Source organism: Leptinotarsa decemlineata, unplaced genomic scaffold, assembly GCF_025532065.1.
Source record: "Leptinotarsa decemlineata unplaced genomic scaffold, Ldec_3_MD MMD2_tig00026361_RagTag_RagTag, whole genome shotgun sequence".
In the NCBI taxonomy this organism is placed as follows: Eukaryota; Metazoa; Arthropoda; class Insecta; order Coleoptera; family Chrysomelidae; genus Leptinotarsa; species Leptinotarsa decemlineata.
This window is the reverse complement of record NW_027412704.1, coordinates 1,285,884-1,305,267: the sequence shown is the minus strand read 5'-3', so window position 1 is coordinate 1,305,267 and position 19,384 is coordinate 1,285,884. Positions and strand designations below refer to the sequence as shown.

The window sequence follows — 19,384 nt, the reverse complement described above, 5'->3', positions numbered from 1 at the left end:
TTTGAAAATTCTAGAAACTTCTTCGCATTAATGTTTTCCTCAAAAAAGAAAGGACCAATAATTCGTTCGTTCAATATCCCACACCAGACGTTGATTTTTTTGGGAATACTGGCTTTTACAGTTTATTACTCAGTTAGGATTATCCGCTGCCCAATAGCGACAATTATGTGATGACACTACTCCATTTGTAGTGAAAGTGGCTTCGTCGGTATATAAAATATTTTTTAGGAAATTTCTATTGTTTAAATATTCCCCTTGGGCCCATAAACAATATTCCAGGCGTCTTGCTTCGTCGCCTTCTTGAAGTGTGTGTAAAAATTTTGGCTTGAAAGGTTTAATATTCTTTGCCTTGAAACATCTCTGAATAGTTTCTCGTGGAATATTCAAATCTAAAGTGGCATTCCTTATACTGGCATTAGGATTATTTCCGAAATAATCTAAAATGATTTGATCATTCATGTCATTCCCGTTTCGTCTTTGTACAGGATTACTTTTTGATATCATTTTTGATACTGCACCAGTTTCATTGAATATTTTATTTATTTTATTTACCGTACCGCAGCTAATACGAGGACGATCTGGATGTCTCTCATTAAATACTCTACAAACCTCTCTAGCACTTCTTACGTCATCTCCCGAAAGGCGTACAATTTCAATTTTCTCTCTTACGCTCAATCTTGCAGCCATGACACAAAATAATTTGAAGAACTGTAAGGTGAATATTGTTGACAATAGTACACTTAAATCTTTCACAAGTGTCAAACTGTAATATAATTTCCATGGCAACTAAGATTTAAATTGAAATATTAGCAATAAGTCGTAAATTTACTAGAAATGGTCTCATGCAAATAAACTTATAGTCAATGCCGAGAAAACGGTGTCAGTTCAATTTTTCAACCGAAGACTCTTAGAGCCTATACAGGTTGATATAAATAATGTCACTATATATCCGGTGGTTGAGTTGGTAAGTTCACATAAATTATGTTTGCTAGGGAATCAACACCACTCAATGAGTATTTTAAGTATACTTCCAAATAATTGTGATCAATGTACTATAATCTCTATGTTGTATATTAACTCCGTATTATACATCTACATGTTTTTTTTACTTGACGTTTGCTATTTCATTGTTAAATGATCATTTCAAAGGAATAAAAAATTATTATTATTGAATCAACATTCAGGTATGAGAAAGCTGTCCGCCCGTTGGGTGCCGCGTTTACTCACGTTAATACAAAAACGTGTTCAAATGAACATTTTCAAGACGCTGTTAGAGCAGTTTAGGTGCAATAAATCTGAGCTTTGATGCCGATTGATTACTGAAAATGGTACTTAGATACACTATTATATGGCCGAAACATAAATATAGTCCCTGACCCTGAATACGGCACGTGACTTAGCCCAAAGCGACTTCTTTGTGATCGTTCATCTTGAAATTGCGCTCGGAGGACAGATACTATCGTCAAATGAAGAAGTAAACACCCTCGTGAACAATTATTTTGCAGAGAAAAACGCCGAGTACTATTTGGACGGATTAGAGCTGAGAGCATCGCTGAGAAAAATGTGTAGAGTTTAAAGGAGACTATGTTGAGAAAATTGAAGAAAACATTCTGAAAAACTGTCTTGTATCTTCGTTAGGACGAAAACTTTTTAAACTACCCTCGTATATATTTTAATCTCGGAAATTTCCACTCAATCGGCTTTCTGTGCGCATGAGGGTGCAGACTCCAGCTGCTGTTGCCGAAATCGATAGGAACTCGATCCGACAGTAACTCAGAAGCCTTCAGACCGGCCTTTTGTTTTTACTTTCGAAAAATTTTAGTTTCAACAAAAAGAGTTTTCCCGTGAAGCCATCCCCGAGCGGAAGGGATGGATCTAGTCATCCGCAATCCGTTGAGAAATGCCCGGAAAAACCAAAGCACATTCATTTCCAAGGCTGGAGGCAGCAGTAGTCATACAAGGTGGGTCAAGACTTAGAGCAAATTGGGGCTGGTTGAAATGTAGCCTGAGAATTTCGTATGCTGGTATTATTATTATTATGATTTGGGGAAATGATGTGGGAACGTTTTTGGTATCAGTATCATACAGGGAGAACGTGAAAAGTCCCGCCCGTCTATATTTTTGAAAAGGACGAAATGTCAAGGTCAGATAAAAATTACGTGAGATTTCATTACTTTATGATGATTATTTTCTTGCAAACCAATAAAACGATAATAAAATTGGAGGCTAGGCCAAAAAAAAACAGAATTTTACGTTACTGCTACTTATACAATAAACTAACAATGATTCATTACATTACGTAGAATGCATTTTTGTGAATTCCTTTTGATTCATACACAGGGAGATCGGGAATTTTTGTCAAAAATAATTTGGAGCGACGAATCAAAATTTACGAGGGATGGTATTTTCAATAGAAGGAATAAAAATTTTTGGGCTGATCATAATCCTCATGTTACAAAAGAAATGGATTTTCAAGAAAAATTTGACCTGAATGTTTTCTGTATTCTGAAGAACAATAAAATTAACTTTTTTATTTATGAAGACACACTGAATGCAGAGAGATATCTCCAAATATTAAGGACGACTGTAACCGATTTTCTTGAAAATTTGCCTTTAGAGGAACGGAGCGATAGCTCATTCCCCCCAGGAAGTTTCCAGGAAACTTGACGAACTCTTCGACGATCGTTGGTTTAGGCGTTTAGGGCCGTGGGATTGGCCACCGAGATCACCCGATCTCACGCCACTTGACTTTTTTATGGGGTGTTTTAAAAGAAAGGGTATACAGTACTCCAGTGCTTACCAAAGAAGAATTGCGACGGCAAATAGTGCGGAGTATTGAAGATCTGGATCCCCAGGAAATTGAAAAAGCAACCACAAGTCGCGTACAAAAATCATTTTAAAGTGTTTAGAATGTAACGGACAACATTTTCAGCATTAATTGTGAAAATGTGATATTTTGTTTACATTTTTGTTATTTTGAATCATTCTATTCTGTTATTGTCTGTACTTTCACATGTTTTAGCCCACAAAATCTTACTTTTCACCTAGAAATGACTGATTTTTGGTACAGTTGTTTCCTGGAAACTTTGAGCCATAGTTGCGGAAATTATTTTGTAACCTTACAAACTTCCTCTCGTTCATTGGTGTTAATTCAGGATACATTTGGTTGAATTTTTCACACGTTCTGACAATGATTTGATCACTTTGTTCATGTGTATAATGAATAATTTCATAAGAACTTCGTTCGAATAATCGATATTCATTTTGGAAGATGATTCGAAACACCGTCGATAACTCTTTGTAAATTACTTATAAAAGTAACCGAACTGCTATAAGCTTGATAATTCCACTGCTACCTAAATCCAAATTCTAAAAAAAAATAATGTTTCTAGAAGAAGCGACTTTATTGAGAAAACTTGACGATTTAGGTATAGGGGCATGAGTATCATCTTGAAGCATTCTTCACCATCTTTCAATTTACCGAGTAATATACAGGGGGTTTCATTTGAAAAAATGAACTTTTGACTACTTTTATGCACAATGGAAATAATAGTAATTTTAGCACGCCCTGTATGATATAGAGTCGATTTCTTGGTGTTATTTGAATCAAAATATCAACTTTTCATGAATTGAGAGTACTGATGTACTTAATTTCAATTAAGGCTATGTTTTGGACCATATTTAGCACAATTTATTTTTTATCTCGAAAACAGATAGAGATAGGTATAGGAGATTATCAACAAAAAAGTATTAAAATACCAGAGCGATTCCAAAAATGTATTAATATACGGGATGTTCTATTTAAAAAAAATAAAGTTGCTAGGACTTTTTGATGGAAGTGGCAACGCCGCAATGCTGAAAATATTTCAGATCGATAGATCAGGTAAGGAAATGTGAGAGGTGACATTTTCAGAAAAATCATGCTTTGGGTTTTCCAGAAACGTCTAACCTTCCATCGACCGTGAGTCACGCTGTATAATTACAACTTTTTTTCCACATTTTTCGATTCATAAACTTTCAAAGGCATCTCAAAACTTTTCAAAGCAATTAAGTTCGTAATAACTACTCTCACACCAACATTGAATACATGAAAAACACTTTTTCCTCCAGTCTATTCTTCAAAAATTCGACATGGAATTGTAACAGATATCATTGAAAGGGAAAACTACCAACTTCATGAATGGAAGAGCATTAATATAACAGTAGTGTAGATGGCCAGCGACATTGGTCCATAAACATATTATTGAAAATATTACTGATTCAAGTGGTGAGACTACAAATGAAGGAACTATCTTGTCAGTATATATGTTTACTGCATTTAATCACGGGGTGGGGAACAAGAATAGAATATTAGAATCGTTCAATGAAGGTTACGATTCAGAACTTGGTGCTGGCAAAAAACAAAGAGTAATGAATGATTTCCTTGAAATCAATGGTTATTTCAGATGCAGAACCTGCAGATTTTGAACGGGCGATATCAACCGCTGGCTATGGAAAATTCAACGTTATCCTGTACATCGTTTCGACAGCTGCGGGATGGTCATCAGTATTCGAAACAACGACGATGTCGTATGTGTTCCCGGCTGCAGAATGTGATCTACAGCTCACTTTGAACCACAAAGGGATCCTGAATGCGATCACTTATGCTGGTAAGATATTTAGTATAGTTAATAAATAGAACAGTGAAACAAGTGAATTGAATTCTGGTATTTGTACATTCTCCGCCCGCCAAACATAAACTCAAACTACGAAATCTCATATTATGTATTACGTGATAACTGACCGAAGACGATTGAGGATACTAACAATCGAAACGTCGTGAAGAAACTTGGCTGGAAATCTTTTAATTTTTAATTCAAACAATTATTAAAAGTGTTCTAGTTCACCAAAAATGGTAATCTGATAAGTCATATTCAGTACAGGATTGTGGTTGCACATTTGTTGACATAGATACCACCGCCAGGAAAAATATATTATGTATACAGGGTGTTTTCCAATTGCGCAAAAAATGTAAGGAAATAATTTTATGGAAAAAACCTAAATATAGGTCAAGGAATGAATTGTTTCCAATATACAGGATATAACAGTATTATTATTGTAAATATCCCACATCCGATTTTGGTGAAATTTAGGAATGTTATTCTCAATAGAAAAGTTCATTCAGATTCAATTTGATACAAATTATTGAGTCCAGTGGCGTCTCTGGACACAGTTTAGCCAAAAATATTGACAAAAAAATGCACGACACTGACGATTCTTGTAACATTCAATTTGGAGTTAGGTGAAACTTCTAAAACATAAACCCTTTCTATCCTTTGGTTAATTTTCCTAGCACAAAGAATGGGAATGAAATGAAAACGAAATGAAGCTGGAAAAAAGAGATATGCATTAAAAAGGCAACTTATGTTTGCCAAAAAAATTATATTAATTCAAAAAAAACATTAATAAACTCCGACTCCTTCACAAAAAAGTCTGTCAAAGAATATCTCATATCGGTATTTTGCTTTATTTCCAGGAATGATATCCAGCGCATGTCTATGGGGTTATCTATGCGATACTTTGGGAAGAAAGAAACTTTTATATATCGGACTACTACTGGATGGTCTATTTTTCCTGATGGCAGCATCTTCCCAGAACTTCCCGTTGCTGATGGTGGCCAAATTTCTAGGAGGGTTCATGTAAGAATGTGATATTGCTTAGATTTTTCAAACAATTATAGTTTTTCGCTGTTACAAATTTTAGAAAACTCAAAATGATGTCCCTCTTTTAAATGCAACATATCCGTAGATCAGTTTCGAAAAAATCATTGAAATATACAAGGCTTTTCATGATGAGCGTTAATTAGCCGTTTCTGGCAAACTATTCCACAGTATGCATAAATCAATATGACCTACACGCCTAAAATATTTTAAACGAAGCGGCGTTGTCGCTTCTACTATAAAGTAGCGGCTTCTTTGATTTTTCAAATGGAACACCCCGTATATAATATCATATTATGATTCATTATCACTTTGTCAACAAATTCATATCCTATTTCCCTATACCTATCTATTACCGTTCAGAAGATATAAATTAATTTCGATATTTTTTTTACCAAACATGAACTTTTATAAATGCTGATAATCTTGAACTCTCTTGTACTAAAATGATCAAATTTGAAATGGAGTGGAGTGATACTATGAGGATCTTCACTCCGAGTCATATTTTCATTTTCCTCATACAGGGTCTTCAAAAAATGCAGATACTTTGATCTCATGAAAAAATGAGTGGAACTCAATTTTTTCAAATGGAACACCCTGTATATTTCAACATTTTTGAGCTCTACATCCAATTTTAGATTAACTTTGTTCAGATAATACTATTTCTATTTTGAACCGTTTTCGAGATAAACTGTTTCAAACCATTGACATGGTTTCCTTGTTCATCACTCATTTCTGTAAAACAGATTTCGTTTGATGTTTCTCAATTAGTCACAGATAATACAATGAAAAGATAATTATTAAAATACGCCTCAACCATCGAATGAAACTTCTCTTCAAACAATAGTTTTATTAACGCTGAAACACGAACTGAAAATAATAAACCCATAAATTAATGAGTTAATTTATTCGTCAGTGTAGTTCAGAATATGTTCAAACACATCTCCACCTCTACTTAAACAAACATGTAATCTCTTCAAAAGATTGTCATGTGTAGCGCTTCTGATGATGTCTGGAGTCAAACTATTGAAAGCAGTTGTAACTCTCGATTTCATATCTTTCATTGTTGTTATTGGAGTAGAGTTAACCATATTTTTAATGAAACCCCACACGAAATAATTTAATGGATTGCCATCTGGTGTTCTAGGAGGCCAACGAAAAGGTCCATTGTTACCAATCCATCTGTCTTCGAAGATTTCGGTTAAAGCTTCGCTGACTGAATGAGAATTATGGGGTGGAGCACCATCCATTTGGTACCATACACGTTCTCTTCCTGGTCTATTATTTAAAATCATTTGAATTCCATTCCTCAGTAAATCTTCATATTTTGATGCATTCAAATTATCATCCTTTAACTCGATATAAAAAATTGACTCATTCCTTATGGCACAAAATACATTGAATTGCCATCTTTCTCGAAAACTCCTTTGGCGGACAACATGGGGATTTTCTGGCGCCCAATAATGACTGTTGTGTCTATTGAAAACTCCATTTTTTGTGAACTTGGCCTCATCTGTCCATATGATATTGTCAAGGAAATGTTCACCCTCTTGAGTCTTGACAAGTAACCATTCAAAGAATTCCACTCTACGTGGTAAGTCAGTCTCTTTCAAATGTTGGACACAGTAGAACTTATAGGGATGCCATTTATGCTTATTAAGAATTCGACAAATTGTCACGTAGGGTATACCTATCTCCCTTTCAGCCTCGTGCAGAGAAGCATTTGGAAATGCATGAAAGTATCCCAAAACTGTTATACCATTGTCATCATCATCCACTTTAGTATTCTTACGAATGATTTTTGGACGGAAGATTCCATTCAACCTACAGTTTTTTAGTAGTCGATTCATCACATTATTATTCGGCTTCGGAAGTTGTGGATATCTTTCATGAAATACTCGGCATACCAATTTCGAATTGACTAATCTGAGACAGTTAAAAAACTGGATCAAAAAGAAATATTACTAAGTATAAAAAAATGTTGAATATCCAAAATAAGTGATGAATTCAAAAAAACGAGCAGGAAAACCACGTCAGTTTCCGTTTGAAACAATTTATCTCGAAAACGGTTCAAAATAGAAATAGTATTATCTGAACAAAGTTAATCTAAAATTGGATGTAGAGCTCAAAAATGTTGAAATCTACAGGGTATTGCAATTGAAAAAATTGAGTTCCACTCATTTTTTCATGAGATCAAAGTATCTGCATTTTTTGAAGTCCCTGTATGAGGCAAATGAAAATATGACTCGGAGTGAAGATCCTCATAGTATCACTCCACTCCATTTCAAATTTGATCGTTTTAGTGCAAGAGAGTTCAAGATTATCAGCATTTATAAAAGTTCATGTTTGGTAAAAAAAATATCGAAATTAATTTATATCCTCTAAACGGTAATAGATAGGTATAGGGAAATAGTATATGAATTTGTTGACAAAGTGATAATGAATCATAATATGATATTATATACGGGGTGTTCCATTTGGAAAATCAAAGAAGCCGCTACTTTATAGTAGAAGCGACAACGCCGCTTCGTCTGAAATATTTCAGGCGTGTAGGTCATATTGATTTATGCATACTGTGGAATTTTCAGGTTGATCCGTTAAATAGTTTTTCAGAAACGGCTAATTAACGCTCATCATGAAAAGCCCTGTATAGTTGAATTTGTCTAAACGTTCTTCATAGCTGAAAATGTGGTTCTTTTTTCAGTATCAATGGGCCGTTTGCAGCACTAACGGCCTACCTTTCCGAATTCCACTGCGCTAAGAACAGAGCCAGGGTACAAATGATTCTAGGGGCGATTTTCAGTCTGGGAAACCTTCTACTGCCCGTTTTGGCACTAATCATACTCCCCGTCCAGATGAACTTCAATATAGGAAACCTAGGTATGTTCCACCACCGAAACTTATGGTTATTTCAATGACAAACTCGAAATAATTTTTTCAGAATTTCATTCCTGGAACATCTACTTGATGGTGAGTGCTCTTCCAGCACTGGCAAGCGGACTCGCTTTCATTTTCTTGCCGGAAAGTCCCAAATTTCTGATGGCCATGGGAAAAAACGAAGAAGCTCTTGAGGTCTTCCAGAGAGTTTACAGGATCAATACAGGAAGACCTATGGAAACTTATCCGGTATCAGTTTATTACATTGTAATGGAATTAGGTAGCTTAATTTGAGCCAAAACTGAAGTTTTCAATCGTTGATGGAACACTAAAAAGTTTTCTTAATGAAAAGTTTTAGCTTTCTACTTCTCAATCTTCACACAAAAAAGTGCGGGATTCTTCCACAGAAAGAAAGCTATCAACTGTCTGACTGACTGACTGACCCTATGACTGACTGACTTACTAACGGACTGACTGACTGACACTGACTGACTCACTGAATCTCTGACTCATTCACTGATACACTTACTGACTGACTCACTGACCAACTCACTGGCTGACTTACTAACTCATTGTCTGATTGACTCGCCGACTGACACGCTGACTGACACGCTCACTGACTTACTCAATGTCTGACTCACTCACTGACTCACTGGCCCACTGAGTCACCGACTGAATGATTCACTGACGAACTCACTGAATGACTGGTCCATTGATTTACTGACTAACGCACTGAATGATTCACTGGCTGGCTGACTGTCTGACTGACGGAATGACAGACTGTCTTACTAACCCGCTGGCTGACTCACTGAATAACTCGCTTACTGACTCACTGACTGACTCGCTTACTGATTCACTGGATGACTGGCTCACTCACCGACCCACTGACAGACTCACCGACTGGCTCACTGATGGACTCACTGACTGATTCACCAACTCGCTGACGAATTAACCGACTGACTCACTGACTGTCTGATTCACTGAATGGCTGACAGAGTGACTCACTGAATAACAGTCTCAACGACCATCAATTTCTATTTTTTCACTTTCAATGTAGTCTCCTTCGGATATAATTCACTTGTGCAGGCGATTTTTGTTGCCTTTTCTAATAACTACTTTCCTTCGCAGATAAAAAATCTGGTCGATGAAATCAAAATATACACTATCGATGTAAATAACTCGGAGGATAATGATTCTGTCACAAAAACAAAGAACACTGGGTTCAGGGATGGCTTCCAAAACATTTCGCCGACTTTTTTTTGGCCGAACATTACCAAAATGGTTTTAGTTTCGCTGTTACAGTTCATGACTATGATGAGGTGAGTCAAAACTAGCAAAGTACATCGAAACTTTTATTGCTGAAGAAGCATCAGAGGGGAAAGTCCATAATAGACTTTTTTGGTTAGGTCGATTTTTTTTGTAATTCTGTCTGGATGTTTTCGACAGATTTGCATGTATTTAGGTGTTCTGAAAATATTTTTATCACTGTTGTATCATTACTTTCTAAATAAAGATCGTCCTGTGCCCTGTATCCCACTTTGCCCAAGAGGACAAGTTGGTTCATTTGGATACATTTAATATTCTCAAATGACCCAGCACAATGGCATAACGGTTTCTATGCCTCCATTTCTATCGGTCACTCCGTACACCTCCAGGAAACCTACAAGAACCTGGAATTGATTCTTCAAAAATTAAAATATAAAGACCACGGTTGGAAAGTGTGCAGGCATGTTGGGATAGTAGAGACCGAGGGAATCACTGGACCAAAACTTTGGTGCCTCCTCATAAAGTTCTACCACCGCTTCATATAAAGCTGGAATTGATGAAGCAATTCGTGAAGTCACTTCCAAAACATGGACATTGATTCAAATACTTGATATCGAAGTTTCCAGGCTTCTCAAAGGCAAAGTTGCAGAGGGGTATTTTTGTTGGACCAGAATTAGATGGCTTATGGCTGATCCACAATCAATCACAACCATGACGGATCCTCAAAGAGAAGGGTGGATTACCTTCAAAGAGGTCATAGAGAAAAAAGACCCTAACTACAAACGAATCAAAAGAATGTTGAAACCATTTCAAGCTTCAGAGGTTGTCTAATAAGTTTGAAAGTACATTTTTTTCATTCCCAACGCGACTACTTTCCAAAAAATTCAGGAGACGTTAGTGAAGGTATTAAGGAGATGGGAAAAAAATCAGGAAAGATGAAGCGTCTAATTGATGGTAAACTACTGTTGAACGCTTCAGCGAGACCTTCCAAACGAAAAGGAGTCTCGGTCTCGCTGGGAAAAACAATGTGTTTAGTGCTCACTACTGAATTTCTTCTAGATACAAAATAAGTTTTGTTACACAATTATAAATTAAAAAAATTGTTAGTATTTCATATTTTATTTTGAGATAATAACTTGCTCAACATAGACACCTACATTATAAAAACATAAGAATTACACAACTGAGAGCCTGCATTGAGATATGTACATTTTGTACACACTGACTAGGATTTTTTTTCAGTTTGAATACTTTACGTTTGTGGTTACCTCAGATATATCAGGCGATGAATGACTATCGGTATTACAACAATGATGAGGAGGCTACACTCTGCGAAATGCTAGAAATATTCCAACTGACAAATGACAGTATGAACACGACCAAGGCGTGTGAAGTGGTAAGATTCAAAGTTCAACTTCAGTTGCGAATGGAAGTTTCCCTTGAGATATTCATCATAAAATATCAAATAAGGATTTTACTCCAATTCCACTTCTGTTGTTTCATTTACAGAATTCCAATAACACAGAGGTGTATATAATTTCTATGATTGTGGCCATAACCAGTATTTTTGGCTACATAACCGCTGGAACATTGATCAACTCTATTGGAAAAAAGAAACTGTTAAGTAAGTAAAATAGTTTTCCCAGTATCACCCCGTATATTCACATTTCGGGCTGGGTTAGCACTTTATTTGCAGTTAATCAAAAATAATACTGTATTCCACAATCTAAATGTAATCAACACTTTTTATGTTCCAGGTATTTTGGGACTTGTATCTGGTTCTATGGCAATGACAATGTACTTGTCACGAAATGTTCTTTCCACGATCATATTTTCTGCAATGTTCGTGACCTTTGGCAGTATAGGAATAAATGTTATTCTGGCCGTGGTAGTCGATCTAACTCCAACTTCTTTGAGGTAACGATAAAGTTATGAATATTCAGAGTTGTGTCAAGTACTTGACGTTCTGGTTTCAAGAAAAAAGTACATACTTTTGATAAAGTACACTTAAGTACAAGTACAAATACTCACTTCGAAAACGTACTTGAATTCATTTGAATACAATTTCTTGCAAGTACTTTTTAAGTACGTTTTTATTGCGAATGAAAATATCCAGTTGGGGTTGGTAACCATGATGAAACACTTACGAAACCAAAAATGAAACTACGTTCAAAATTCAGGTTGTTTTAAAAGTTTTATTCGTTTTTATGATCCTACTTGGAACTGTAATACTTATTCAATTCCATCGAAATAAGCGGAATTTCAATCAGTGCACTTCTCCACAAAAAAAATTACTTTCGTTCAATACTCATTGCGTTATTTTTATGTTTTCAGAACGATGTCCGTTTCTTTAACAATGATGTTTGGGCGACTTGGAGCGGCATTGGGGAATATGGGTTTTCCTTATTTATTAGAATCTGGATGTGCTCCTCCATTTTTCTCCGTAGGATCTGTGATGATAGGTGAGTTTGTCACTTGAAAAATGGATAATTCTGCTCCAAGAGAACGCGCAAAATGGTTCAGAGTTACGTCTCTCATCAACATCTGATGATTTTATGCGAATTCAATATATTTTCAGAGTTTAAAACTCTACTTGGATTCGTTTTCGAAAGTTTTTCAAATATAAATGAGGAAAATCAATAAAATCACATGGATTCTACTGGCTTCATAAGATTGTTGAGATTTTGAAGAATCCATCAAATCCAACTCAACCTAACCCATAACCCAATCCAGTGACGTCGTAATATGGACTGGCCATTAAAGAGAGAACAGTGACTCTAATAACTAAAAAAAGATAAAGAGGTTCACGTTGTCACATGGAGTGAATTGTGCTAGTCCTTGTAATGAATACTGAAATGTATGAGAGTTTACAAAAAAAAGTGAAGTTTAAGGGCCCTTTTATTCACGCCGGTATCCAGGCCGGGTGGCATGGATAACCACGTAAAGGAGTCATATATGTGAATTCAAAAATCAGAAGGTCTCCCGAAGAAGAGGCGTCCCTCCCGACGAAGCTTCTGTCAAATTGATAGGAGGAGCCTGGACAAATGCGCCCGAGTCCATAAAATTAGAGAGAGAGAGAGAGAGAGAAAGTTGTCACATGACGTTATGACGCAGAAGCGAAGACGTTGTTATTCACAGGTGGAATTTATGTAAAAGTGACGTTACGAACAGTCCATATTATTACGTCTTTGGCCCAACCTAATCTAACTGAAATTTTGAAAAATCCAAGTGGAATTCTGTATTTTATTCATAATGACCCGTAACAATATTTATTTGTAGTTGATTAACATTCATTATTTATTTTTCAGGCTGTTCTTTCTTGGCATGTTTTCTTCCTAATACTGATATGAAAGCATTGCAGTGAGGATTATTATTATTATTTTTGTTCAATAAAGTCTTTTTACTCCATTTCTTTCATAACCTCCTTCTACCTTTGTGCCAAATTCAAATTACATGAATCAAATGATAATACTGCCAAATGTTTTTTTTTTAGATAGATGGACTTTATTAGCTATTTCACACAGTGGTTTACAGCACGTCACATAGCACAAAAAATATTGAGAGACAATATGTCATCCCCAAAGTACGCACCATATGGGAAACTAATTTATTAAGGGTTTTTCGACAAAGAATTATTTTTAAAAAATGGGTAAAAAAAAACTTCGCTTATATGGCCATGACTTCAAATCTAGATATATTTTTTAATGCTGAACGTAACCCTCATTAGAATCTGACTTTTTTTCTCAATGACTCATGCATATTTTATAAATATAAGGGAGGTTAATGAAACCCTTTTCTTTTGGGTACAAATAGTTAAAAAAAAACTCAAACTATAAGCGAATTCAAATCAATTCACAATGACATCATTTTTACTATTCAGTATTAACTTGCAAACTCCTTACAAAATCAGAGAAAATCATACTCCAGACTTTTTGCGATTTTATTTACAACTGCAATATCTTTTATTTCGAACATATCACAAACTTTGTACAAACCACAATTTAATAAACTCCTGAATGTTATACCACTTTATCCTTACCCAGAAAACAAGTGATCATTCTTCTCAGTATACTGTTATCTATGCTTTTATCACTTGAAATGTCTCTTCATGGAAGAATTGCATTATTCAGACGGGTATGCAAGCCAAAAGGCTATGAATAGACCCAAATTGATGAGGATCTGATATTTCATGCTTTTCAGTAGGTTTTTCCTTGCTAAAAATAAATTCCTTTCAGTTTTTGAACTTCAACCAAGAAATATTCACGTTTTCTGAAAAAACTAGGGTACACAATATGTTTCTGAGTGTTGCTAGCATTCCTATGTTTGGAACGATAATATCACGGCAAAAATAATTAAATGAAGTTGTGAGTATTGATTACAAATCCCGTGAAATTCCTATAGTGGACCTCCTGGACCTTTATAAACGTTGAAACCTCGGATCTCTCGGGAGGGGGGATGAAATTGATTCATTTTTTTCGAGAATGTGTTGTGGATGCCACAAATATGGATCTCTACCTATTCAGAAGTAGTGCATTTGATTTTAAAATCGAAGAAACTGGTGATTGTGGACTTTTGACAAAATACGAATTTCTTTTTGAGAAAAATGAAAATTCACCGTATTTTTTCAACAGACCTCGTAATTATAGACAGGAATTTTTAGTAAACCACTTACCAAACAATGTCAAAAAAACTGCTTTGTAAAAAACCGTTGTAAATGAAACTTGCCTTAGAAATATGCAACGTTTTCAAGTTGCTTCGATGAATAAATAGCTTGGGAAACTGTTTGAAATGTTCAACAAAACCATAGAATTTTTACTATTACGTATACACAACATATACTGGAGACTTATCAATTATAACTGAACTAGCCAAAAAAAATTCGTAATAGGGTGCAACTGCCGGTCTCCCCTCCACATTTATCACCTGCTCAAGATCCCTACGACCCTTTAAATAAACAGGAATGTCGGAAAATGTCCTTTTATATAGGAATGTTGGCTTTCACGGCTAGCGTCAATGTTTTGGTGATTTTGAAGAAAATATTATGCTCCAAATGCCAAAAAAAAGGTACAAGTTGCAAAAAAATCCGTTGGTTTCATGTAAATTCCTTCACCCCTCGAGAGACACCCGAGTTCAAACTCCCAAGGGTTCCACTACAATGTAAACTCTTTTTATTTATTTATTATCGTTCCCTCTTCAGCTACTGTAAAAAAATATTCAGAGGAATTACGTGGTTCAACAGAAAAGTGCAACGTCGTGTCAATTTTTTCTTATGTATTTATACTTTCAGATGTGAACAATACCTCATCGATATACAATGTTTATATATTAGAGAAAAAATAACCATATAAAACGAATATTGAAAAATTTAATGAACTCACCTATATATGAACTGAACAACATATAAAATGGTTGATAATGGTAACAATAACAGTTTGAAATGGCAGATATTTTATGTACAACCGGTGGATTTTTTTTTACATTAAAGTCGGTATTTGTCTACCTATGATAGAAACCAATCCCATCAACATCGAAGCCATCTATTAGGAATGACGAAGTTTCAAAATGATTCAACCAAGAACTCAGACCCATTATCACAATCCTATCACAACAATTCCTGACTAGAATTACTTGAACTAATAATGTTCTTTGGCTTCAACAATGAACCGCTGGTACTGCTACCAGTACCAAGTACTTTGTGTTGCGCAGGTAATGTGTTCGTCTCAATATCATCAGGGATGAACTCCGTATTAGCTAACCTGTTGAAAAATATTTTCCCGTACTCGAAGGAGGATATCATGATGGCACAAGCCGGAGCTACTTTGATCAGGCGGGGTACTACACCGGTAAATAACCCGCGGATGCCCTGCTCCCTGTAGATTTGTCCGATGACTTCGGCTGTCGTCCTACTTTTTTGTGGTTTATCTGAAAAAAATATTCAATTCGATGCCATCAAGCGTGTTTCACCAACCAAGTTGTAATTTTTTTTTCAAAGTTGAACGTGAAAATAGCCTTCAAAACTGCTTCATCACTTCAACAAATGTTGGGTAACTCTGAAGACAAGAAGTTGGAAGTCGGGGATAACTGAAATAACTGGTGAGGACTGACAAAAAATGTATCGGTCAGACTAAGTGAGCCATCAAAACTCGTTTCAAAGAAGACACAGCACATATCCGATTTGGGAGAAACAACAAGCCTTGGAGAAAGTATGTAAAATCAATGAACATATGAACACTGTCTAAAATTGATGAGATCGGTATATGACACTAGACTTTTTGATGCTTTCGAAAGTACGAAAATAGCAAAGGGTGCCCTGTTAGGCAAAGTTCAGATTTAGGAATTAGTCTACCTATGCCAATTTGGTTGGTAAAATGCGATACGATGTTTAGGAGCAGTGTTGGTTTTGAAAATATGCATTTTTATGAATATTTTTTTATCCAATTGAAGATAAAACCAATTAAATTATCAAATATGAGGATTATGCCTTAGGGTTGAAAAATAATTACACAGAAAAAGAAAATAATAATGAGTAAAATTATTCCTAGTGTTAAAGTTGTGGAAAACTTGTTTTTTTTTTAATTTATTCAAAATTTGGATAGATTATTGCTTATAGTTTTCATCAAATGTATCTGTACCCAATTAATAACTGATCAGATAGATTTGTTATTGAGGAATATACTATTTGTTTTGAATCAAATCAATATACAACTGTGGCATTTCATTTGTTAGAAAATAGTTGTGGAAAATGGCAACTGTTTGAAAACAATTTTGATGAATGTGAATTATCTGAAGAGAATTGTGAATGAGGATTTCATTTGTTGAAGATGAAGACAATGATGACAAATTTCATTTACCTGAATACAATTATGACAAATATTTGTTCGAAGAAAATTTTAAATAATATTTTCAAATTTGAGAACAATTGTGAATACAAGTGTAAAAATTTTATTTGTTCAAAGATAATTGTGGCAAACTGTCATTTGTTTAAAGATAATTGTGACAAATGACATTTATCTGAAGAGAACTCTGTCAAATGTCACTTGTCTGAAAACAATTATGACAAATTTCTTTTACCAAAGACTAATGTTTTTTATTTGAAGAGAATTGTGACAAATATTTGTTGAATAAAATGTGATCAATGCCATTCATCAGAGGAGAACTTTTGCAAATGTCATATTTCTAGAAAAAATGGTGGCAATTGTGACCAACTCTTTTTTGTCTGAAGACAATTGTGACAAATGTCATTTGTTTAAAGATAATTGTGACAAATAGCATTTAGTTAATAAGAACTCTAGCAAATTTCATTTGCCTTGAAACAATTATGACAAATCTCTTTCACCAAAGACTGCTTTTATTTAAAGATGATTGTTGTGACAAATGCCATTTGTTAGGAGACAATTGTGACATTTTTAATTTTTATTGATTATCTCTATCAAATTTGAAATATTCTCAATGAGTTAAAGAATTGAGCATGTCACTGATGAAACTTACCGCCGTATAAAGTTGTTTCTCCAAATTCAATTTGTTGATGTGTTTTCACAACATCAAAGGGTGTGGTTATAGTAGCGGCAAGCTGCAAAAATGCAAATGGTTATTTGAAAAATGACTGTCTATCAATGTGAGAAAGCATATAAATATACTGAATACTGAAAATTTACTATTTTGTTCAAAAAGCCTGTTCAAATTGATAACTCAAAGTCAATATCCAGTGGAATCCAAGCTGAACAATTTACATCTTCAGTATGCACATCTTTCAACCTGTGAGGAAATGATCAACCAAGTAGAACTTACACCTCCTGATATACCCCCCGATATAAAGCTTCTCCAAAAGGATGGCTGGGGATCTGGACCGCCCAATAATACTTTAATTGTCTCATAGCTCATCCAGTATATGGCAGAAAAGGGTACGTCTCTGTACAGCGTCGGAAAAATACCTTTCCATAACCCTCTAACACCGTCTTGCTTCACAAGAATTTTCAGGGCTTCCCCAATTTCTGAAAACATAACCTCAGACTTATTCAAGTAATACAGAAAACCGTAAGCCTACCAACTTTTCAGCCAACTGTTTGATACAGTGTTACAAATCAGACAAAGCTTTCGAATTTTGATACAGAAGAACCCAATTAATTAGTACCTAAAAACTTACCAAGGTAACTAAGTTTTCTTGATTGCATTTTAGTCCTTATCAATTCCAAAGGACTAACGATGGAAACGGAGAGGGTACGAGCCGTTGCTCCGGATATAAGAGGTATCCAAAACGGCTGCTTTCGAATTGCATTATCTCCATTATGAACGTCTTTCAATTTTAGCCTCAATTGTTCATATACTACAAAATACACTATAGTGGCAGGTACTGCTAATACAAGGGTTGGACTCAAGCCACTCCAAAGAGAGCTTATTCCTTCTGTCCGACTTATTTTTATAAAGGCGTCCTGAAAAATTTTATTACTGAAATTACTAAACAACAAAATCTTGGTTCATATGAAAGAACAATGAACTTTTACTCAGTGCCTTTTTAAAAATTTGAAGATACTACTAATCAACTCATCTACTGTGTTTTACTACTCAAGAAATCACTGATTCACGACTAGAAGTGAAAGTGTATCCTTTTAGATATATACAGAAAAAGTTATACTTAGGCATTGGTATAATCAATTTCTAATGATGCAAAGTGGATTGGTGAAACACGTCAAAAAGAATGTTACAGTTCTAGGGAGGAAGCAGCATTCGGTTTTTGATTTATTCCGTGAGAGGTTCCAGTTTCTTCTACACTATACTCCAATTGTTGATTAAACTTACAATGGTTCCGTTGAAGTGGCCAGGCCTTTGTAACCATCGAGAGTTAGGATCATCGGGACTACACCTACAAAAGTGGTCCATGAGACCATTGCAATATAGAAAGCATTTCGACTGGGATTTCACTGCCTTTTGTTGAGCCTGCAACCTGATTTTCACAACGTCCAAGGGAGTAACTGAAAGTAGGAATCGTTATTCGAATTGTCAACAATTACTGTACATTATTCTTGGTGATTACGGTGTGTAAACTAACCAAATAGTGAGGTTACAACAGCCCCGGTACATGATGCAGCTGCCTGTTGAAAAGGAGTTATTCTGAATTTAGGATCATCATAATCTATTGTATCATTGGAGTCTCTGTTAGACATTCTTGTGTAGTCCGGTGAAAGTTCGGTTCAAATCTTACTCATTCACAAGGGCAGTCGGTGACAGTAATAACACATGATTTTCAAATATTCAAACAATAACCTAAAATTAAGCTGAAAATTGAGAACTGAATATCAAAACAAATAATCACAGAACAACGAAATGCTTCCATATAGACCAACAGGATGGACTGGTCATGAGATAGGTTACAGAACTTTATAGTTTATAGTTCTGTGAGATATGTAGATAGCAATATGGCTGGCATACCGGTAACGTTTCATTTTTGCTTTCTGATGGATGGTTTATGCATCACTGAACTTTTGTAATCCGGTAAAGTTCGGTTCCGGAAAGTCGGTGACAGTGATAAAACATGATTTTCAAAT

General features: G+C 35.2%; 2 protein-coding genes across 3 annotated transcripts; one reads left to right on the top strand and one right to left on the bottom strand.

The window, feature by feature from the left end:
* Positions 1–1,758: 1,758 nt before the first annotated feature.
* On the top strand, positions 1,759–13,250 carry LOC111509816 (synaptic vesicle 2-related protein). The gene is made up of 11 exons (XM_023165647.2): positions 1,759–1,961; positions 4,446–4,649; positions 5,516–5,678; positions 8,404–8,579; positions 8,641–8,825; positions 9,705–9,895; positions 11,085–11,238; positions 11,352–11,466; positions 11,600–11,759; positions 12,177–12,304; positions 13,151–13,250. Exons 1-11 carry the CDS (start codon positions 1,901–1,903, stop codon positions 13,204–13,206), a joined length of 1,593 nt encoding a protein of 530 aa, XP_023021415.2. The 5' UTR covers positions 1,759–1,900; the 3' UTR covers positions 13,207–13,250.
* A 518-nt stretch (positions 13,251–13,768) lies between these two features.
* Positions 13,769–19,151, bottom strand: LOC111509812 (solute carrier family 25 protein Shawn). 2 transcript variants are annotated; one of them, XM_023165641.2, is made up of 7 exons: positions 18,889–19,151; positions 18,639–18,811; positions 17,986–18,271; positions 17,631–17,833; positions 17,331–17,412; positions 15,599–15,764; positions 13,769–14,056 (listed from the first exon to the last, which is right to left on the bottom strand). In XM_023165641.2, the coding sequence occupies exons 1-7, from the start codon at positions 19,001–19,003 to the stop codon at positions 13,969–13,971; spliced, it is 1,113 nt and encodes a 370-aa protein (XP_023021409.2). In that variant the 5' UTR covers positions 19,004–19,151; the 3' UTR covers positions 13,769–13,968. The 2 variants fall into 2 exon arrangements, with proteins under 2 accessions (XP_023021409.2, XP_023021408.2); XM_023165640.2 differs by lacking the exon at positions 13,769–14,056 and having other exon boundaries at positions 15,188–15,764; positions 18,889–19,149.
* Positions 19,152–19,384: the final 233 nt, after the last annotated feature.

Coding starts and splice junctions, on each gene's coding strand:
- LOC111509812 (XM_023165640.2), bottom strand. CDS start 19,003: ATGTCTAACAGAGACTCCAATGATACAATAGATTATGATGATCCTAAA. Junction 18,812..18,888: donor TGTTGTAACCTCACTATTTG/GTTAGTTTACAC, acceptor TCCTACTTTCAG/TTACTCCCTTGGACGTTGTG. Junction 17,413..17,630: donor CGGGGGGTATATCAGGAGGT/GTAAGTTCTACT, acceptor GCATTTTTGCAG/CTTGCCGCTACTATAACCAC.
- LOC111509816 (XM_023165647.2), top strand. CDS start 1,901: ATGCCCGGAAAAACCAAAGCACATTCATTTCCAAGGCTGGAGGCAGCA. Junction 8,580..8,640: donor CTTCAATATAGGAAACCTAG/GTATGTTCCACC, acceptor TAATTTTTTCAG/AATTTCATTCCTGGAACATC. Junction 9,896..11,084: donor CAGTTCATGACTATGATGAG/GTGAGTCAAAAC, acceptor ATTTTTTTTCAG/TTTGAATACTTTACGTTTGT.